Source organism: Rhinopithecus roxellana, chromosome 15 (genome assembly GCF_007565055.1).
Source record: "Rhinopithecus roxellana isolate Shanxi Qingling chromosome 15, ASM756505v1, whole genome shotgun sequence".
Lineage (NCBI taxonomy): Eukaryota > Metazoa > Chordata > Mammalia > Primates > Cercopithecidae > Rhinopithecus > Rhinopithecus roxellana.
In genome coordinates, this window is record NC_044563.1 from 85,026,819 (window position 1) to 85,051,100 (window position 24,282).

Genomic DNA, 24,282 nt, shown 5'->3' on the forward strand with positions numbered 1-24,282 from the left:
GCAGGCATGGATGCGTGGATAGAGCACTGTGGAATTCCAACCCTCGAAGGACAGAGAGAAAAAAAAAAGAGCGAATACTGAAGTTGGAGGAAAGGAGCCATCTATCATGTCATGAAATAACAGAGTTTTGGAAGAAAGATTCAACTGTTTCTATGAAGTCTCAAAACATGAATCATTAAACGGATTAAGCAGGGATAAGAATGCTGTTGCACAATACTGCCAGTAGAGTGGGCTTCCCCTGCTGGTATATGCCTTCTTTGTTGGATAAGAGGAGGCTTCTACCTTCTTTTCATGAGACAAATCTGACATAGTAAATTATTGGGGGCTGTCTTTTCTTGAAAATTTCTCCAACCTAGGAATGTCTGAAGGGGCAGATTAAACCACTTAAACCTTTTTATGGAGGAATGCTCTCCATTTCCTCTTTATGTTGGTGAACTTTTCTGTAAGAGTAATAGCAACCCAGGCAGATGTTTTAGTGGTTGGGGGAGAAGCAAGGAAGAAAGAGACAGCGTTGTCTACTTAGGTTTTAGAAACTGAGTCTGCTTTTGTTAAACCCCTTGTGATCCTCTAGAGTTGTTATTTCAGTTTCCCAGGAACAGGAGATTTCACAATGAATTTTGCTTCAAATCTCTGACTAGTAACAATGTTTCTCTGCCTAATGTAATTTTATGCATATGTTTTCTTAGAAAACTTGTTGGGTTGCTGAGAGGTAGGCAAGACTGGTTTAAATTACATGACGTATTTCTGCGAAATATTGCAATGACATTTTTATTATGGCTTAAAATTATAACTGAAAATTTGACAGATCTTTATTGTAAAGAGAAGAGAAGAGGGATAAGTTGTCATTTCCTAGAACTGAAAGTGAGGGGATAATATTGGAGAAGGGTCCTTCCGATCAGAGGCAGATTTTTGTAGATCACAGTAACAATCAGCCATACAACTTTTATTTTCAGTTCACGAGACACATCTAATCGATGACCATAATGACAACATTCAACTTGAGCAGCTTCAATCCAGGCCTATTCATCCTACTGCGGATCCCAGGGCTGGAGCAGTTTCACATCTGGATAGGGATTCCCTTCTTTATTACCTACCTTGTGGCACTTGCAGGCAATAGTGTCCTTCCCTACCTCATTTCTATGGAGCAGAGCCTCCGTGAACCCATGTTCTTTTTCCTTTCCATGCTGGCTGCTACAGATCTCATGCTGTCTAATACATGTTTACCAAAAACATTCAGCATCTTCTGGCTGGGTCCTCAGGAAATCACCTTTCCTGGATGTCTTACTTAGATGTTTTTTCTCCACTACAGCTTTGCGATGGATTCTGTCATCCTTCTGGCCATGGCGTTTGATCATTATGTTGCTATTTGCTTCCCTCTAAGATAACCACTATTGTCACTCATGAAATTATTACTAAGATTGTGGTGAGTATTATCAGCAGGAGCTTTTGTATCATCTTCCCATGTGTGTTCCTGTTAAAGCGACTACCTTTCTGTAAAACATTCATCATTCCCAACACATACTGTGAGCACATAGGCATTGCCCAACTTGCCTGTGCGGACATCTCCATCAACATCTGGTATGGCTTTGCTGTGCCTATAATGACTGTCATATCAGACCTGATTCTCACTGGCATCTCCTACACTCTTATTCTTCATGCTATCTTTAACCTTCCATCCTTAGATACCCGCCAGAAAGCCCTCAGCACATCTGGTTCCCACATTTGTGTCATTCTTACATTTTACACACCAGCCATATTCTCTGTCCTTGCCCACCGTTTTGGTCACAATATTCCTCACTCCTTCCACATACTATTTGCCAACCTCTACGTAGCTATCCCCCCTGCACTCAATCCAATCATCTATGGAGTGAAGACCAAGCAGATTTGAGACAAAATCATCCTCCTCTTTTTCTCTAAAGGGAACCAGTGACATGAAGCTGACAGCTTGGGAAAGAAATCAGGTAATTATATTGATTTTCTAGTATTTCTTATTTTTTGAAAACTGGAATCCTTACAACATTGACTTAAATGTATATGAAATCCTGTAAATCCACCATGTGTTATAGGAAACAGTGAAACAAGATGAATAGGTAGAGAAGCTAAATAAAAGTTGAAGAAAAAAGTTCATGTATAAAAGGATCAGAGGGAAATTTATATCTCATTTTCAGGTAAGATTCCTTAGCTATCAGAATCACCAGAACTGTTGAAGAATGTATAGTAAGCCCATTAAAGTAGGATAGAGCTTACTTGCATTTTTGCATTTGCATTTTTACCAAGATCCCCAGGGAACTGTGATGACCACTAAAGTTTGAGAACCACTGTCTCTTAGAAGATTTATTTTCCTGAAGGATTCTTAAAAGAGGGTAATTATTTGCTCTATCTTTACTGAATCTCATCTGGAAAGTGTCCTACAAAGGTATCTCAAATTGTGAGGATTTTACTTGTGTCTTTTAGCCTATTTATAAGACTAATCTGTCTACTTATATATGATCAACATGCTATCTTCTAAGTCTTGGAATTCTTAAACATTCATAAACAATTTGGAAATCATATTTAAATATTCTAATGGGTAGCCGCAGTGGAGATCCCAGCCAACAGCCAACAACAGCTAGCTATATCAGTAAGCCATCTTGGATATTCAGTCCAATTGAGACTTCAGACATCTGTAGCAATAATATGAAAAATTGTAAAGTATACTTAATAAACATATGTGTTTGGCTAAGGAGATTTTAAAGCAAGTACTGGAAGTACCAACACTATTTTTATGCTACATATGGTAATGTACGTATAAAGAAATATGAAGTAATAAATGAAATTGTTTAAGGTTCAAACAACATTTAGAGTAAATACAAAGGTGATGTATCTGGCTAGGTTCAAATAAAAAATTAACTCTCTCCACCCCTGGCTTCTCCAAATGACAAAAAATTCTCACAGTGAAAAATGGTCCCAGGGTGTAGTATCATCTCCAGAAAAAGGCTGTAAGATCCTTTGCTAACAATAGATAAATATTTAAGTTTGCATCTTATAGAGGCTTTCAATTAAAGAAGCTTCTAAGAATCTTTAGAAATTTTTTCAGAGTACTGTAACTCTCAGATAAAATCAGAAAGGTAAAAATCTAAAAGGTATATGTGGGTATGACTTTTGTCTAATAGAGTAAACTCAAATTTTTGTAGAGAACTCAGATTTTAAGAAAAATGTGCAGTTATAAGTACCATGAGCTTTGGTGGAAAATGACATAGTCATTGCAAATTAAAAGAAGTCTTTAGATTTTTAACTTTGTTAAGCAGGAAGCAGGCCGAGAAAGCTACTCACATGTATATACAGGTCATTTTTTCCAAAAAAAAAAAAAAGATGACGTAGAATATAGAGTTAATTTCCCCGCGGTTGTAGTCAAGCCATGGAGAATTACTCCCAGGGAGCAGGAGTGGGATTGGGTCCTTATTAGGAAAGTGGTGGTGTTTTTCTGGCTGTACTTTAGAATTATAATAGACAAGTGGCTGTTATATGCCTTTGCAACTATTTCACATGTGAGTATCTATTGTAGTTATTCTATCTCTGTATCACAATTGTATGTTGGCTGTATAGGAGACAGATAACTCATTTGATTTACTTCACAAATCTTCAGATTGAGAGAAGCTGCACTCATGGAGCTGTACAAAAGGAACTGAATCCAAGGGGTCTTATTCATACTTTGTCCTGATTTTCAGGCTGAGATTCTGGGCTTAGAACTAATCCCATAATGAGAATGAGACTTTGGGGTCTTCAAGAAGAGGTGAATGCATTTTGTATGTATGAGGATATGTGTATTATGGCCAGAGGATAGAATGTTGTAGGTTTTATTTTTCAAAGATGACAAGGCAACATCTTGCATCACATACACTTTTCTGCAATATTACCTCACCATTCTTCTAATAAGTAAAATCAATTTTCTTCCCCTATTTTTCTGGTCTGTCCTTAGCAATGTTTTTGAAAAATAGATGTGACATTTGGGGATATTTGAGGCAAGGTTATAAGAAATCTTACAGCTTTGTCATTGGTGTCTTTGAACATGTACTTTTTGGGTACTCTAGAAGACAGACATCATGCTGTGATAATCTAAAGCCATATGGAGAGGTCATGTGGTTGACAGTTTTGGCTGAGCTCCTGGTTAACAGCATCAATACTAGTCAAGTCTAGTGATGACTACACATGCATAAAATATCTGATTATAGACACATGAGAGAGATATCCCAAGTGAGAAATGCCCAAATGATCTCAGTAAACCTATAGCATTATAAGAGATAATAATAAATTGTTTTAAAGCTATTGTTTGGGAGTGGTTTGTTACGCAACAATAGTTAACTGGAATAATTAGAGTCTTAGATACTCTGATCTTTCTTCCAGAGATCTTGACTACCCTACTTCATCTACTTAATTCCTTGGAAATACTTTTGAATTTGTATTTAAAAAAATATGAAAATTATTAATAATTTAAAACTCAGGCAATTTGCTCCTCACCGATCACCTGCTATTTTTCAGCTCATTTTCTCTTGAATCTCAATTCAGCAATCTTTCAACTTAAGGACGTTGATGGCAAATTAATCTTAATATTTTTTCACATTTCATCATTTTCTTTATTTCTTAATTTCCCCCTTCCCATTATTAATTTTATGGTCCATTCCTTTAATTACTTTTTTAATACAAATATTCTCTCTCCCTCCCTCTTTTCCCTTTCCTTTCCTCCCTAACATACACACATACACTTTGTTGTGCTTGTTCAGCCACACAGTAACTCTACCTAAATGTAACTCTCCACAGATTTGTACCTGCAGCCATTGGCTCAGCAATTTTTTTCTCTTATCTTGAATTATCAATTTTCACTCTCTTTTGCATCTTTCTCTATTATTACAAGCACTTGATAATATTTATCTCATCTTAAAATTGTTTCTTGACTCCAGTTCCCTTCCAGCTGTTACTCCCAATTCTCTACTTTATTTTGCAGTGTAACTCCTTAAAACAGTTGTCTATGTTTACTGTTTCTAGTTCTTCTCTCTCATTTTCTCTTTAACTCAGTCCTACCCAAATTTCATATTAATATTGCATAATTCTCTTCTTGTTGAAATCTATCATAGCTACAATTTCTAAGAGCAGTGGTCTCAGTCCTTATTCCTTGACATATCTGCAGTATTTCATATACCTTTAAAATATTATATATATATATATCTTTAAAAAATTACTTTATTCACTAGCCTACAGTGGTTTTTCTTCTACCCTAATAGTGCTACTTATTTGTGTCCTTAACTTGTTCTTCTTAATCATATGACCTCTAATGTTAGCGTTTAGTCCCAGTGCTCTTGTAGGTATTCATTTTCTTTTAATCTCACTTAGATATTGTCATTATAATGATGATTAGCAAATGTGTATCTCCACTGTGGATCTTTTCTTTAATCTCCTGACTTGTATATCAACAACTGTCAATATATCATTTCCTCAGTGGATTATGAGAAAAGCATGTATCCTCACACTGAACTGTAACTAGCAGTACCTTTGATTAAGTAGCTTATCATCTGGTATAATTAGATGAAGAAAAAAAGACAATGACTTACCCTAATAAACACACAAGAATGTTAAAGTGAAATAAAGAATCAGGCTCAAGATCAACCTGGAGGAATTCAGATTAGACACAATGATGCTTTTTTTTGATAATAGGCAACATGTGATACTGGATTAGGCAACAACAATAACAACAACAACAACAACAACAACAACAACAACAACAACAACAGAAGCTGTGGAAATTCTAATCCAAGATATATGTCTTCCGACACTATTCTTCCGTGTTTCCTTCCTTCTCCCTGAATTGCTGTACCCAAGAATCTGGCACAGTTTGGTTACAAATTTTGTCTAAAGGTTAGGCAGCTATTAACCCCTTAGTGCAAGACCATGGTGACCGCTTCTCCTGCCTTAAAAAAAGTCTAGCCTTTAAAAGAAGACCCTGACATTCCTGATGTGTCTCCCCAGAGATCTTATTTGCAAATTAACCACTGTTTTTAGCAGTTTGGACCATCGATACTCTGAGCCATACCACAGCCTCTCTTGACCAAAAAAACCTTCCCAGAGTGGGAGTAAATGCAACAAGAAGACCTCAGACTCAGGAACTATGCTCTTGTGTTCGGTCCAGTCTTCTCCATGACTGTTGACTAATGAGTCTGGGGTGAGCATTATATGGATGAGGTAGGCAGAAAATAAGGCTGAGTACTGTTCTGTGAAGCCAGGAGCAGAGGTAGGTAAAGAGAGAATTGACAATCCAGATGTTCTGATGTATTTGGCTACTCTGGAGATCATCCAAACTTTCCCCTGGCTCCATTATAGAAACTGTAGTTCCTTGAATTTCTCAGGTTTTTTTTTTTTTTTTTTTTTTTTTTTTTTTTTTTTTTTTTTTTGAGATGGCGTCTTGCTCTGTCACCCAGGCTAGAGTGCAGTGGCGCGATCTTGGCTCACTGCAACCTCTACCTCCGGGGTTCCTGTGATTCTGCTGTCTCAGCCTCTTGAGTAGCTGGGACTTACAACAAGCGTGGGCTGCCACGCCTGGTTAATTTTTTTGTATTTTTAATAGAGACGGGGTTTCACCATGTTGGCCAGGCTGGTCTCAAACTCCTGACCTCAGGTGATCCGACTGCCTCAGCCTCCCAAAGTGGTGAGATTACAGGCATGAGCCACCATTCCTGGCCACTCAGGTATTTGAGTAGACTTAATGTGTACCAAATTATCATTAATAAATCCTTTACTTTGCGCTTGAATCCCTCTTCTTGCAGTTAGAGATTAGTCTCTTGCTGTTTCATTATGGGCTCAAGGCAAGCCAGTCAGATCTCTGGAGCAGACTTTCTTAAAACAATGATGGAGTCTGAATTTGTTTTTTTTTTTTCTTTTTAATAATTTTTATGCCTATGTTTAAGGTATAAAACATGATGTTATAAGATACATATAAATAATAAAATGGTTACTGTAGTGAAGCACAATAGTTGCATCTTAATCTCACTTGTATCTGTCAGGCTAGCCAGGCAGAAGTGAAGTTATATGTATTTGTTAGTAACTTTATACCTGAACAGATAGGACCTTAGTAGTGTTTTCCAAAAATGTATCTGTCTGATTTCTTGTCTTCTCAGTTTCTGAGCATACCTGGTATCCCCCAAATCTCATTTCCTCCACGTAAGTAATCCTGGAATTTTGTGTGCAGAAACTTTTGATGACTGCTAAGCTAGAAGTCCTTGCTGCAGCATTCCTAGGTCTGTTTCTATCCAGGGCAAAGTCAGGTGACTGCCTTATGAAGCACACTAACAGAACTTCTTCCTTTAATTAGATAAGCATTCCTTCATCCTTACTCTGCTCTTAATGGCAGCATAGAACACACTGGCTCCTTTTGTGTTGAAGAACCTCACAATGTCACAATAGTTCCTTGACCTCACGGGAAATTAATGAGTGGACATCAATGTAGTATTATATTGGTGTGATTGGGATTACTGGGGAGCCATCTCATTTCATATCCTGCGAGAATGCACCTCATTCAGCTGAGGACCAGTCTTGGATCTTTGAAGAGAGCATTTGACTTAGAAGAGACTGAAACCACACTGTCTTCACCTTTGTATTATGGACTCAAGCCTATGTGTTTTTCGACTTGAGGAACTAAATGCAGTTTCCTCTTTTGAGAGGTGAGTACATAGTTAGGGAAAGGGACTCAGAGATTTCAAAATCATGAGAAATAACAGCGAATATTTTAGTTAGTGCTTATGAAGTTACAGAGACTGTATTATACGCTTCACATGCTTTTTCTCAATTAAATCTCCATTAAACTCTATCAAGTATTGTCTGAATTTTATAATAGGAAATTGAGGACTATGGGGAATAAGGAAATTGCTCAAAGTAATACAGTTAGCAAGTTAATGTAATAGAGCAATATTTTGAACGTAGGAGGTCTGAACATAGGCGCTGATCTCGTATTTTTCAGACTAGACTATAGAAGGAGAGCTTCAGGAGTCGAGTCATACAAGAGTTGTTTGAAGCATTTGAGGAAGACTCAGATTTAGAGAAGAATTTCATTTTCTCAGGGAAACCTGCCCTAAGTAGAAACTGTCTCATGCAACTCTTCATCATAGCATATACTGGCATTTTATGCATGTATTGGGAATTATTTGATTAATTTTGTCTTCTTATTAGACTATAAACTTAATAGATCATTGAATATGTATGTTCTTACTCTTCAATGTGTATTTCAAACACCTAGAAGAATAACTGGCACATAATAATATTTCTTTGTCAAAAATATTTTGACAAGTAAATGAAAGGAAAAAGCAGCCTTCAAAAGAACATAAAATTGGAAGCTTAAGACAATGAAGAGAAATCATAGTGTTTAATGTGGGTTGTGGTTATAGACATTGACTCAATAAAAAGAAAAGCATTCTTAAGCTCAGAAAGTCTAAAGTTGAGAATGGCTGCCTCAAAAAGGCAGACTTATACACCACTAAATGATTCCCTGTCATTAGAGATGTATAAGCAACTTCCATGTAATCACTTTTCAGAAGATACTACATTTGGGAGTCAACACCATATAATTAGTGAACTACATATGCTTTGTAATTTACTTCCCAACTAGGTGACAATATTATGTTCCATTGGTTTATCAATAAAGTAAAATAAATAAAAAACAAATAAATAAAAAGAAAATATAAAAAACTTAGATATTGCCAGAAACCAAAAGCATTCATATTTTTAAAAAATTTTTGAGGATGTATCAAGTTAAAGTAAACAAAATAACTTTATAAGTAATCAAAACTTGTAATAATGTTATTACCTGTACAATTTACAGTGACCATTAATATAAAGTTAGTATAAATTTGCAGTAGTATATGAGAAATGCTTACTACAGTTACTAAAACAAAAATTATAATGCTATATGAATTTATTCATATGAATAAATACTGTATGAGTTGAAATGCTATATGAATTTATTTTCACTATATTCAATTGAGCAGGAGATTAAAATAAAAATATTCTTTTCTTAAAATTTTTCAATTTTAACTTCAGGGGTACATGCACAGTTTTGTTATATAGGTAAGCTTGTGTCTCAGGGGTTTGCTGTACAGATTATTTCCTCACTCAGGTACTAAGCTTGGTGCCCAATACTTATTTTTTCTACTTCTCTCCCTCCTCCCACTCTTCACCCTCAAGCAAGTCCCAGTGTCTGTTGTTCCCTAAAATAAGGATATTCTTTATAATTATTATAGAACTCTTTAATCCTATCTTAGGTTCTTCCACATTCTAAAATTCTTTTTAGGTGAGAATGACTGGATGAAGTTAACATTAATATCCCTTCTAGAAGCAAGAATCTTTGAACCCCTAAGACTGGACTTCAACAAGGTAAGAATGATGGTTCTGACTTCACCTACCGGAGTCCAGATTTTTTTTCTTATTTTTCTTTCCCATTTTCTTATTTTTCTTTCTATTGGCATAACCTCAAACCACAGAGCAGGCACTCTGAGAAACTCCCTGATTTAAGTCACCTGATTTAAGTCTCTCCTTTTCTTCTTTCCTTCCCATGGCATGCTTTATCTTCTTAAGTATATCCTGCAGCACACACTGTGTGGCTATTGGACTTACTGGTCCCAAAGTATCATTACCCTAAAGTATTATATTCTAAAGCTGGGAAAGCAGACTAAGACAGGTATGTTTTATAATCAAATTAATTCATTGGATTAATTAAAAAAGCAGATATTATACAGATTAGGTTATAAATCTGTATAAATGTATTATACAGATTAGGTTAAGTACTGAATCAGAGGTGATAAGGAGCACCTATTAGAACATACAGAATGAAAAGAACATGGGAGGAATCACAGATCCAGCAAGGGAAGATCTTGTCTGATTCATAAGGAAGGCTCCCAAGAGGGAACACTATTTTGCAAACATGGTCACTTACCCAAGTCTGTTAAGAAATTCAATTATTACCAGCCTGGCCAATATGGTGAAACCCCTTCTCTACTAAAAATACAAAAATTAGTGGAGCATGGTGGTGCGTGCTTGTAGTTCCAGCTATTCCAGAGACTGAGGCACGAGACTTGCTTCAACCCGGGAGGCAGAGATTGCAGTAAGCCAAGATCACACCACTGAACTCTAGACGACAGAGCAAGACTCAGTCTCCAGAAAAAAAAGAAAAGAAAAGAAATTTAATTACTGCATTTAATCTTTTATTAATTATTTATTAAATGCTATTTGTTGGCCTAATGTATATAAGGCATAGATGTTGAATACAGAGAACAAAAAATGAGACTCAGAAATTTCACAGTGTAATGGGAAGAGAGATATATACACACTTATTAAACAATTTTATATTTCCAAAGGGAGACACGCTGAAGACGCACAGTTCACTCTTCATAGGAGAAGGGATTATAGAAGGACTTCATAGAGAAAAATGTATTCAGCTGGTTTTTGAAAGACTGTTAGGAGCTATCCAGGTGACCAAATGAAAACAGCACTTCTATGCAGAAAAAACACCAAATAAAAATGAATACTGGTGTAAGAAAGCATGTTTTTAGACACTTCATGATGCATATATAATTGGAACATGAAATATATGGTGAAATGTGGTGCTAAAAAATACTAGTTAGCAAGAGCAATTGTATCAGATCCCCAGCAAGAGACAGATTACACAATGAAATAATTTGAGGAGAATGTAATACAGAAACCATTTACAAAGATGTGGTTATATGTAAGAAAACCACAAGTGCTTGTGACATTCCCTAGGTAAGTAGCAGTAGGCACTATTAAAACCATTGGATTAAAGACACAAGAGGAAGATATGATTGTGAGAGGGAACCAGAGCCAGAGAAGACTTAGATAGGGATGACATAAGCTTGCAACAGCTTTCTTGGAGAATACTGAAGGAATAAACATCTGACTGTTTTCTTCCTCCTCCCTCCTATCTCTTGTTGGTGTTTTCTATTGCCAAATTCAGCCAGAAGTGAGAAGGCAAGGGAACCTGTTCATGTAGTCCATAGAGGTCAATGTCTCAGAGCTCAGAACATGATAGAAAGTGGTGGAGAGTAGAATAGAGGAGGTTAATGTAAGATAGTCTGCACAACATACATGTAGAGAGATCATATTTATATTACAGTTGGTTATATTCACATGATAGAATATTTTGGCAACAATGCAGAGGCTTCACTAGAAGACGGAAATCCTGGAAGTGAACATATTAGTGACAAAGCTATTTTAATAACAGAGACAAGAAGTGAGGAGGGCATGAATTTGAGTAAAATTGGTGGGAATGAAGAAAGGCAAGAAATTGAATGAATAATTAAGAGGAAGAAATGGCTTCTAGGATGACGTTATTTAATTTTTAACCACTTTTAGGAAGATAAGGCCTCTGTTCTCTGCATTATTATGTTCTCTGCATCTATCCCCAATGACACTGCCCTCAACCCTTCAACATTTATTCTGCTTGGAATCCCAGGGATGCAAGACCAACATGTTTGGATTGTCATCCCCTTCTGCTCCATGTATGTCCTTGCTCTGATGGGAAATAGTACTGTCCTCTACATCATTGTAACAGACAGAACTTTGCACGAGCCAGTGTACCTTTTCCTGTGCCTGCTTTCCATCACTGACCTGGTACTTTGTTTGTCTACATTGCCCAAACTGCTAACAATCTTCTGACTTAGGTCTCCCATGATTTCCTACTATGGCCGCCTCACCCAGATGTTTTTTGTTCATGGAGTCTTTGCCACAGAGTCAGCTGTTCTGTTGGCCATGGCTTTTGATCGCTATGTGGCCATCTGCTGTCCACTTCATTATGCATCCATCCTCAATGCCACCATGATTGGGAAGGTTGGTGTAGCATGTGTGATTCATGGTCTTCTCTTTGTTTTCCCCTTTGTCATCTTCATTGAATGCTTACCCTTCTGTGGACATCACATCATTCCCCACACCTACTGTGAGCACACGGGCATAGCCAAGCTTGCCTGTGCCAGCATCAAGCCCAACACCATTTATGGTCTCACTGTGGCACTTTCAATCACTGGCATGGATGTGGTCCTCATTGCCACCTCTTGCCTCCTGATCCTGCTGACTGTGCTGCGCCTGCCCTCTAAGGATGCTCAGCTCTGAGCATTCAGTACTTGCAGAGCCCACATTTGTGTGATTCTTATTTTCTGTATTCCTGCCTTTTTTTTCCTTTTTCACTCACCGTTTTGGCCACCAAGTAGCCCCTCACGTCCACACTCTACTTGCAAATCTCTATCTCCTTGTGCCTTCTGTTCTTAACCCCCTGGTCTAAGGCATCAACACCAGACAGATTCGCCTGAGACTATTTGGCTTTTTTTATGAGGAGGAGGTAACTATACTCTCTACATGCACAGAGGATTAATGGAAAAAGTTATAATTAATCTTTTACTTTCTTTAGCACCTCTTATCCTTGGACTAGAGGTTTCTGCTTCTGCTAATTCTAGCACACCAGTATCATGTATTATTGGAGAGTTTTTGAAGTATTTGTGAGAACCCATCTATACCTGCTAAATATGTAGAATATCCTTTTTCTATAAAATTATCCTGTGACCTGTAAATGGGCCTATAGGTCTTGAATATTTCCAGGGAAAGGCAATGTAGTTCACTTGAAAGTAAAAGGCAAGGAGAGTTATTCCCTCCATGTACTGAAATCTCATATGCTAGAGTTGAGGAATTGAGAACACACACACACACAGACACACACACACACACACACACACACACACACACACACAATTAATTAATTATTGCCAGCATTTTCTTAGACCAGGAGAGTCTTCAGTGAGAGTTTCAGCCTAGGCCAGAGATTGCTGTGAGAATTCAACACCCAGGATTAGGTTGACAATACATGAGGAGGACTACAGGGGGAGAAGTCTGAAAGCACATAATTCCATGGGAACCCCATCATACTAGTTTCTCAAGGAAGTAGTCCAAAATATGTCACTTTTGGCCAGATGTGGTGGCTTCTATCTGTAATCCTAGCATTTTGAGAGGCCAAGGTGGGAGGATTGCTTGAGCTTAGGAATTCAAGACTAGCCTGGGCAACATGGCTAGACCCTGTCTCCGCAAAAAATTAAAAATTTAGCCAGGCGTGGTATCATGTGTCTGTAGTCATAGCTACTCAGGAGGCTGAGGTGGGGGATCACTTGAGCCTAGGAGGTTGAGGCTGCAGTGAGCCATGTTTGTGCTACTACATTCCAGCACAGGGAACAGAGTGAGACCCTATCTTAAAATAAAATAATAATGAAAATGTCACTTTGTAGCTAATATAGTCACCTCCTGACTGATGACCTTTGCATTTTTCCTGGCATTTTAAGTGTGATGGACTTATCATGTAAATTATTCTGAGAGGCACTGTGAACTTGATCTAACCTTTTGTTTCCTCCATTAGTCTATAGCATTTTGGATATACAATGGTGCCTAGGACATTGAGTTTCCTATTAATGCTATCCAGACTGATTGGATGACAGTAAACCTTTCCCAAACAACTGGCTGCCATGTTTTTAGCACAGGCTTACCTTCCACAAGAACTGATGCTCCCCCACTTGGAAAAAATAAATGCGAGTAACCAGTCTATTCTCCTATATAATGCAATAATATTCTCCAGCATCAATTTTTCATCATATATTGTTTATTACCAGAAACTCTTGATCTTTTAAGGCATTCATTCTACTTTTCAACTTCAGTATCTAAGTTTCTTTTTTTTTAAGAGTCTGAGATTGATCCCACCCACAGTTAACTTGGTTTGTAATGTGGTGTTTGATAAATAGGATCCTATAAACAGAGACCACAGTTTCTTTTATTATGTTATAGTAAAATATATATAACATAAACTTTGTTATTTTAATCATTTTTAAGTATATGATTTGTGACATTAATTACATTTACAATCTTGTGTGACTATTACCATTATGTCCAAGACTTTTTATCACCTCAAACAGAAACTCCATAACCACTAAGCAATAACTCCCCATTCCTCCTTCTATTCATGGCTGGAAATTTCTAATCTTCTTCTTGAAGAGAAAAACCCTATGCAGAAAGTTTAGAAATACTCTTCACTTATTTTTTCTTATAGTTGAACATCTATTCAGAAATATTTCTTGAGGATCAACTATATTCCAGACAATAACATAATTTCACAGGTGACTAAGGCCCAGTGTCAGACTTTAGGAAACCCATGATCTAGAAAGAGAGGAAATAATGTAATAACAACAAAATATGGCATTTTCAGTGATATAGTATAAAAGATACTATGGGAGTGAAGAGGAAAGTATGCATATGTTAAATAATGATATTTTGCACACTGAAGTAATTATCATTTTATGGATTCATCTTAATTCTAGACCCTTTTTTCCACTGGGCTGAAGCAAAAAGGTGCCACGTGTCCATAACATGAGATAATTTTTTTTTTTTGAGACTGAGTCTCCCTCTATTGCCCAGGTTGGAGTGCAGTGGCACAATCTCTGCTCACTGCAAACTCCACCTCCCGGGTTCAAGCCATCCTCGTGCCTCAGCCTCCTGCGTAGCTGGGATTACAGGTGCCCGCCACCACGCCCAGCTAATTTTTGTATTTTTAGTAGAGACAGATTTCACCATGTTGGCCAGGCTGGTCTTGAACTCCTGACCTCAAGTGATCCACCTGCCTCGGCCTCCCAAAGTGCTGGGATTATAGACGTGAACCACTGCTCCCAGTGAGAGAATATTTTTCATCTTCTCATGGTTCTCATGTTGACTAAGTAAGCCGTTTCTATGGAAAATTTTGTATCAAAAATTAATTATAAAAAGCTGCTGCTTGCATATTAAGGAAAGAAAAATTAAACAACTATGAAGACTATCTCCTCTGTTGGAAGTTATTAAAACTCACTTACTTAAGACAACAGGAAATATATCTATACTCAAAACTTAGGTTTATTAATCCTGCTACAGCAAGCAAGAAAGCATTCCAAAAGAGCCCCTGGGTAACTCAAACGAGTTGGGAGGGGATTCTTACATGATGTGAGCTTGTTGTGCTTGATAACTTTAAGGAGAAATCTTGGAAGTTTGAGAGGATTCCAGTTTGGATGTGGTCAAGCAATATGGGTAATTTGGAATTGTATATCAATATTTTTTAAATCTAGGAAATGTGAGAACAAAAGTGGGCTAGAATTAACACTGGTAAAGCAAAAGCAGTTACCCATGTTAGCAAGAAGAGTAATTCTGATCGGCTTTCTCTCAATCTTCTTCCAGACTTTGTCACAGAATGGCCTGTCTGTATTGTTCATATTCTTCAGGCTTTGTTTATGTTCAACAGGGGACAACATGTACTAAATTCTGGTGGATTTATTTTTTTAATCTTTCATTGTCCCCTTTTGGCCAAAAGCAGATGAGAACAGCCTTCAACACATTAATTTGTGCATTCCAGTTAACCATTGTCAGAATTGTACTGATAGAAGGTTGCTCAGAAAACAGCCTGTAGTCCTGCATGTTTCTTTTGTTAAATGATAATCTATTGAATAACATAATATGACAATGACTATGCAGTAGTTTTTAAGACTTCAGATTGGTCTTGTATTGTACTGAACAAATGCCATACAGACTATGACCAGCAAGTCAATGATTCGTAGTTTATGTAGTAGGCTATGGAACCAGAGACCTAGATCACCAAACTCAGGCCACATAAAAACATAATCAAATTCCGTTTCAGTTTATTTTTGAGATCCAGGAGACTTTCCTTTAGCTTAACGACACTGTTTCACCTAAAAGGTGGTATTCGCATGGGTACTACAGAAGGTCTTAAGTGTGCCAAATGTCTCCTTGGCTAGCTAAGAAGAAAATGGTTAGTGTTTTTCTGACTATGGGAGGAGCAGTCTGAGACAGTGGACAGGAAGAGGGAGTTAGCTCCCTTTCCAGGAACTTCCTGACTAACCCATACCTACTCATTTTGGAAGTCCATCTAGATGTTCTTCTCGGGAAAATATAGTTCACTAGAAGGCTATAGGTTTTAAATATTTGAAAACCTGTAGGCATTACTCCTTTGTTGCAAGAGAGATTTATGTGTGTCAGGTACGCAGAAGTCCACCTTTAGAACACAAACATCATTGTTATTGTATCATTTATTACCACAAGATTGGAACAATTTTTTATTTTTTTCAAAAGGAGGAAATTATCTTTGGAATGACGTCGAACCTGTAAAACAGACTAGAGATTACATGAAAATACTACTGTAATAAAAATTGTCCCAATATTTGTCACTACCTCTACTGACCTTGAATATACTGCAAATGATGAAATAAATTTAGCTTATGTATTGTGTTGACTCTAGGTCCGGTCTAATATTTAAAATATTAACGATTGAGGTCAGTGACGTGAGGAAAGTATGATACCAAAAGGAACTTGAGGAAGAAAAATTGTCTTCTTGAATATTTGAAGGAAGAGTTAATAATTGTTTGGGGGATGACAAATCCAGCATTCAGAGGAGTAGCTGTGGTCACACAGATGTGGTCACACATGCCCCCCCAACCCCAGCCCTATCCAGGTATTATTTTGCTTTAAATAGCAGTGAAACACATTATGAGATTAGGCTGTGATTACAGTTAAAACATGTTTAAATGCATTTAGAAACCCTTAGGCAACCACTAAGATATATCAAATTAAGATGATAAAAAATTTTAGCAATAAGGCAAAAAAAAGGAGAACAGAGATACAAAAAGTTAATCTTGGTCTGTTGTCTTGGCATGAGAAAGTACACTTCACACCATCATCTGCTAATCAGAAAATTTCGGGTTAACCTTTGCCGTGTAAGGGTCATCTGCTTCTGGAAGATCCTGAAAAATCTTCAGTTTAAGGTTCCAATAAGTATGTACTTACTAACAGTTTTCATTGAAAAAGGCCAATAACATTGTGAGTTGGAAACATGTATGTAATAATCAATCCTTTGAGGCTTTACTGCTTTGCTGGTTGTTAACAGTACTTGAGAAATTTTCTCCAGTGTGAATCAATGTTAATATTTTTCTGGTGTTTCTAAAATATCTAGTTTCCTCTTTTACCATTATTTGTAGAAAATAAATAAGTGGCAGGTGAGGAAAAGTGGTTCTTATATGTCGATGATAAGCTTAAACAACTCCAGTCAGTGTATCATGTTAACCCACATTATCAAAATCAAGAAGTAAATTCCCAATTGATACAAAACACGTAATTAACTTTTAAGAATTTTTCATCTGTAATCATTCTGGCAATAAGAATATATTATTGAAAATGAAGCCACTAATATTTAGGCCTCTTATTTATTCCATGATGTATATCATAAATACAGTTTCTGTGTCTATATTTGAACATAAACATAAATATGTTTTATTTAATGTAAAAAGTAAACAGTCATTAAAATATGTAAATTCTAATTTGGAAAGAGAAAAGCACTTTCACAATAGAATTAATTGAAATTTCGGGAAGTCTTCAGGATTTTCTAGGTATAGAATCACATTGTCAGCAAAGAGAGAATTTGACTTCTTCTTTCCCTATTTGGATACCTTTTATTTCTTTCTCTTGCCTAATTCCTCTGGCTAGAACTTTCAGTACTAAGGGAATGATGAGAGTGAATAGGAATGATGAGTGTGGGCATCCTTGTCTTGTTTCAGTTTCAAGGGGCGTGGTTTCAGCTTTTGCCTGCTCAGTATGATGCTGGCTGTGGGTTTGTCATTGATGACTCTTAATATTTTGAGGTGTGTTCTCCCATGCCTATTTGATTGAGGGGTTTTAGCATGGAGGAATGTGGGATTTTATTAAAATCTTTTTCTGCACCTATTGAGATAATTATGTCGTTTTTGTTTTTAATTCTGTTTATGTGGCAAATCACACTTATTTATATGTATATGTTGAACCAACCTAGCATCCTAGGAATGAAGTCTACTTGATGATGATGAACTAATTTTTTGATGTGCTGCTGGATTTGGTTTGCTAGTATTTTCTAGAGGATTTTGGCGTCAGTGTTCATCAGGGGTGTTAGCCTATAGTTTTCCTTTTTCATTGTGTCTTTGCCAGGTTTTGTTGTCACGGTGATGGAGGCTTCATAGAATCAGTTAGGGAGGAGTCCCTCCTTGATTTTTTTAGGATATTTTCAGTAGAATTGATACCAGCTCTTCTTTGTATGTCTGGTTAAATTCAGCTGTAAATCTCTCTGGCCTGGAGGTATTTTTGGTTTAGGTTTTTTGTTTGTTTGTTTGTTTTGTTTTTTTATTAGTGGTTCCATTTGGAACTCAATTTTGGTGTGTTTCAATTTCTTCCTGATTCAATCTTGGTATGTTATCTGTTTCCAGGAATTTATTCATTTTTTCTATGTTTTCCAGTTTTTGTACATAGAGGTGTTCATAATACTCTCTGAGGATCTTTTGCATTTCTATGATGTCAATTGTAATGTTGCCTTTGTCATTTCTGATTGCACTTGTTTGTATCTACATATGGTTTGGCTGTATCACCACCCAAATCTCATCTTGAATTGTAGCTCTCATAATCCCCACATGTCGTGAGAGGGACCCAGTGGGAGGTAATTGAATCATAGGGGTGGTTACCTCCATGTTGTTCACTTGATAATGAGTGAGTTCTCATGAGATCTGGTGGTTTTTATAAGGGACTTTTTCCCCTCATTGCTCTCATTCTTCTCTTTGCTGCTGCCATGAGAAGAAGGACGTGTTTGCTTCCCCTTCCACCATGATTGTAAGTTTCCTGAGGCCTCCCCAGCCATGCTGAACTGTGAGCCAATTAAACTTTTTTCCTTTATAAAATACCCAATCTGGGATATGTCTTTATTAGCAGCATGAGAATGAACTAATACAGATCTTTATTTTTTCTTTGCTAGTCTAGCTAGTGGTCCATCAATCTTATTCAGCCTTTCAGAGAATCAACTTTTGGTTTTGTTTATTCCTTTTATGAATTTTTCTGTCTCACTTTCACTCAGTTCTGCTCTGAAAATGTATTTCTTTACTTTTGTTAACTTTAGGGGGATTAGTTTGTTTTTATTTTTATAGCTCCTCTTGGTTTTGGCTTGTTAATTTGAAATCTAAATATGTGAGGTAGGCATTTAGCACCATAAACTTTTAACACTGCTTTTGCTGTATCACAGATTTTTGTATGTTTTGTCTCTGTTTTCACTTACTTCACAGATTTTTTAAATTTCTACTTTAATTTTACTGTTTATTCAGAAGCCATTCAGGAACAAGTTGTTTAATTTCAACTTAATTATGTGGTTTTGAAAGATCTTCCTGGTATTTATTTCCATTTTTATCCACTGTGATCCAAGTGTACGGTTAGTATAATTTTGATTTTTTTGAATTTATTCAGACTTGATTTATGGACCAGCATGTGGCTGATCTTGTGGTATATTCCTTGTGCAGATCAGAAGAACGCATATTCTGTGGTTATTGGGCGGACCAATCTGTAGATGTGTATTACATCCAATTGGTTCAGTGTCAAATTTAAGTCCAGAATTCTTTTGTTAGTTTTCTGTCCTGATGATCTAACACTGCCAATGAGGTATTGAAGTCCCCCACTATTATTATGTGGCTGAGAAGTAGACCCTAATCCAATAGTAGGGAGCTTCAACACCCCACTTTCAGCATTGGACAGATTAGGCACAATATCAATAACAAAACATAGAACTTAAACTGCAATATCAACCAAGTGTAACTAACAAACATTTAAAGAATTTTTTGTCCAATAACTTCAACTATTCGTTTTTTTAATCAGGACATGGAACATATGTTTTAGGATATACCATATTGTAGGGCAGGAAACATGTTAAAATTTTTAAAAATTCAAAATCATATCAAGCATCTTTTCATACTACAATGGAATAAAGGTAGACATAAATAACAAGAGGAAAATCAGAAACTGTACATACACATAGAAATAGACAATGTACTCTTGAATGACCAGTTAATTTCTTTATTGAAAATGAAACTTTATTGAAAATGAAACAAATAAAACTAGAAGAAAAATATACTAAAACCTATGGGATGTAACAATAGCTGTACTGAGAAGAAAGTTTATAGCAATAAATGCTTACCATTAGAAAAGTAGAAAGATTTTAAATAAACAACTAATAATGAACCTCAAGAAAGGAGGAAAGCAAGAACAAACAAAATCCAAAATTAGTAGAAATAAAAAGTAATGAAGAGCAGAACAAAAATAAACAAAATAGAGAATAAAAATGCAGTACTAAAGATCAACCAAATGAAATGTTGGTGTTTTGGAAAAATAAAATTGACAAACCATTAGCTAGACACAGAAAAAGAGAGAAGATGCAATTAATAAAATTAGAAACAAAAAAGTAGACATTGCAACGGATATCACAGACATACAAAAGATTATTAGAGACTACTATAAACAACTCTAAACCAACAAATTGGAAAACCTAGGGAAAACTGATTAAATTCTTTGGCATATATAACTTACCAAAAGTGAACCGGGAAGAAATAGAAAACCTGAATAGATCAGTAACAGGAAATGAGATTAAAATTTTTTTTTTTTATTATTATACTTCAAGTTCTAGGGTACACGTGCACAATGTGCAGGTTTGTTACATATGCATACATGTGCCATGTTGGTGTGCTGCACCCATTAACTCATCATTTACATTAGGTATATCTCCTAATGCTATCCTTCTCCCCTCCCTCGACCTCATGACAGGCCCCGGTGTGTGATGTTCCCTATCCCAATAACAGAGAATGAGATTTACTCAGTAATACAAGTCTCCCAATGAAGGAAAGCCCGAGACAAGAGGACATCATTATTAAATTCCACAAAACGTTTAAAGAAGGACTAACACCAATTCTTCTCATACAATTTCAATAATTTGAAAAGGAGAGACTTCTTCCTAACTCATTCTACCAAACCAGCATTACCATGATAGCAAAACCAGATTAGCACACAACTAAATAAACAAGCAAAAACCAACAGGCCAGAATCCTAATGAACATAGATAGAAAAACTCCCAATAAAGTACTAGAAAATTGAATACAACAGCACATCAAATAGATTGAACAACATGATAAAGTGGTATTTACTTCAGAGATGCAAAGATAGTTCAACATATCAATAAACACAAGAAATCAATAAACATAATCTATCACATCAATAGAATAAAAAACATAGAATTATCTCATTAGAGAAAGAAAAGCATTTCATAAAATTTAATATCTTCCCATGATAAGAACTCTCAACATATGTATACCAGAAATGTACCTCTATGTAGTAAGGGCCATATATGACAATCCTACAGATAACACCATACTCGATGTGGAAAAGCTGAAAGTTCTTCCTCCATGAAATGTAACAAGACAAATATGCTCACTTCCACCTCTCCTATTCAACACAGTGCTGAAAGTTCTAACCAGAGAAATCAGGCAAGAAAAAAAACAAAGGGCATCCATAATGGAAAAGAGGAAATCAAATTTTCCCTCTTTGCAGATGGTATGATCTCATATAGAAAAACTTAAAGACTCCACTGAAAAACTCCTAGAACTGACAAATTCAGTAAAGTTGCAGGATATAAAATCAACATAAAACAATCAGTAATGTTTTTATAAACCAATAGTGCACAAACTAAAAAAAAAAAAATCAAGACAGCAATCTCATATACAGTAGCTACAAAAAAAACCCAACTTTTTTGATCTTTTAATAATACCCATTCTGACTGCTGTTAGAGAATATCTCATTGTGATTTTGATTTGCATTTCTCTAATGATTAATAATATTGAGCATTTTTATATGCTTGCTGGCCACATGTATGTCTTCTTTTGAAAAATGACTGTTCATGGTTCTTGCCCTACTTTTTAATGGGGTTGTTTGGTTTACTTGTTAATTTAAGTTTCTTATAGATTCTGGATATTAGACCTTTGTCAGATGCAGATGCTGGAGAGGTTGTGGAGAAAAAGAAATGCTCATATGCTGCTGGTGGGAATGTAAATTAGTTCAGCTATTGTGGAAAGCACTGTGGCAATTTCTCAAAAAACTTGAAAAAGAAGTACCATTAGACCCAGCAATCACATTACTAGGTGCATACCCAAAGAAATATAAATTATTCTACCTTAAAGACACATGCACATGTACGTTCTTCACACCACTTCTTACAATAGCAAAGTCCTGGAGTCAGCCTACATGGCCATCAATGGTAGACTGGATAAAGAAAATGTGCTAAACATACACCATGGAATACTGTACACTCATGAAAAATGAAATCATACCCTTTGCAGCAACATGGATGCAGCTGGAGGCCATAATCCCAAGCAAACTAACACAGAAACAGAAAAATAAATACTGCATATTCTCATTTATAAGTGGGTGCTAAACATTGAGTACATGTGGACACAAATAAGGGAACAATATAGATACTGGGGCCTACTTGAGGGTGGAGGATGGGAGGAGGGAGAGGATAAAAAAGCTACCCATCAGGTACTATGCTTATTACCTGGGTGACAACATAATCAGCACACCAAATCCCTGTGACATGCCATTTACCTGTGTAAGAAACCAGCATGTGTATCCCTGCACGTAAAATAAAAGTTAAAAAGTTTTTTTTTTCTTAAAGAAAAAGGAAGAGAGAAAGAGCAGAGAAAATGCTTTGAGATATTTGGAATTTGGCTAACTACACTTGTGAGTTCTAAAAGGGCAAACAGAAGAGGTTTGATTTGAGAGATGAAAGAGATTGGGAAAGGAAGCAAGATAGACATTGTATTACAGAATATGTGGAAAGTTCTCTTCAGTTTTAGTTTCATTTAAAAAAGTGGAGAATTGAAACCATTAGCTAAATGATTCAGTTGTTTGTTCTGCTCAGAATTTTAGATTATTATGTTAATTTTACTGTTTAGCTTGTATTGTGCAGTTATAATTTCATATATTATCAAAGATGAAACATACAATAATAAAGAGAAGAGATAAAAACTGAAAAAATAATAAAATAACTAGGATTAAATTTAACCAAGCAGGTGAAAACTTCTACAATGAAAACTGCAACACATTGATAAAATAAAATGGGAAAAACGGGAAAGGTATCTCATGTTCATGGATTGAAAAAATTACTATAGTAAGTAGTATAGCATAGTTATACTGTCCAATGTAATTGACAGACTCAATGCAATCACTGTCAAATACCAAAAGCATTCCTCCCATGAATAGAAAAAACAATCCTAAAATTTGTATGGAACAAAAGGCCGTGAATAATCAAAGCAATCCTAAGAGGGTGAAAGAAGCTAGAAGTATCATACTGCCTGACTTCAAAATACAATATAAGTCTAGATTAACCAAAATATCATGGCAATTGTATTAAAACAGACACATGGACCAATGGAACTGCATAGAGAACCCAATAATAAATTCCCAAACTTACAGCCAAGTGATTTTCAACTAAGGCACCAAGAATACACGTTGGGAAAAGGAAATTCTCTTCAATGAATGGTGCTGGGTAAACTGGATATTCATATGCTGAAGAAAGAAACTAGACCCTATCTGTCATCATATATTAAAATCAACTCAAAATGAATTAAAGACTCAAATGTAACACTTAAATCTATAAAAATACTAGAACAAAATATAAGGAAAAAGCTTCATGACATTGGAATGGGTGAAGATTTTATGGGAAAGACTTTAAAGCACAGGTAATGAAAACAAAAATAGGCAAATGAGATTATATCAAGTGAAAGAGCTTCTGCACAACAAAGGAACTGACAGAATGAAGAGACAACTTGTAGAATGGGAGAAGGTATTTGCAAACTATCGATCCTACGAGAGATTAATATTAAGAAAGTACAGGGAACTCAACAGCAAAAAACAAATAATTTGATTAAAAATAAGCAAAGGATCTGAGCAGACTTTTTTTTTTTTTTAAAGAAGACATACAAATAGCCAAGTATGTGAAAAAAAATGTTCAACATCGCTAATCATCAGGGAAATGCAAGTCAAAACCACAAAGAGAGATAATCTCATTCCAGTTAGAATGACTACCATCAAAAAGGCAAAAAGTAACAAATGCAGGCAAGGATTTGGAGGAAAGAGAACTCTTTAATTTTTTTTTTTTAATTTTACTTTAAGTTCTGGAATACATGTGCAGAATGTGCAGGTTTGTTACGTACGTATAAATGTGCCATGGTGGTTTGCTGCACCTATCAACCCATCGTCTAGGTTTTAAGCCCCACATGGATTATGTTATTTGCCCTAATGCTCTCCCTCCCCTTGACTCCCACCCCCCGGCAGGCCCTGGTGTGTGATGTTCCCCTCCCT

At 36.1% G+C, this 24,282-nt stretch overlaps 1 protein-coding gene and 2 pseudogenes across 1 annotated transcript; all 3 read left to right on the forward strand.

Annotated features, from left to right (window-relative positions):
* The first annotated feature begins 963 nt into the window (after positions 1–963).
* Positions 964–4,276, forward strand: LOC115893666 (annotated as a pseudogene).
* LOC104663407 overlaps positions 1,284–24,282 on the forward strand; it is a 36,581-nt pseudogene continuing 13,582 nt past the window's right edge.
* LOC104663406 (olfactory receptor 52D1-like) lies at positions 11,701–12,317 on the forward strand. Its single transcript, XM_030918860.1, has one exon. The coding sequence runs from the start codon at positions 11,701–11,703 to the stop codon at positions 12,136–12,138; it is 438 nt and encodes a 145-aa protein (XP_030774720.1). The 3' UTR covers positions 12,139–12,317.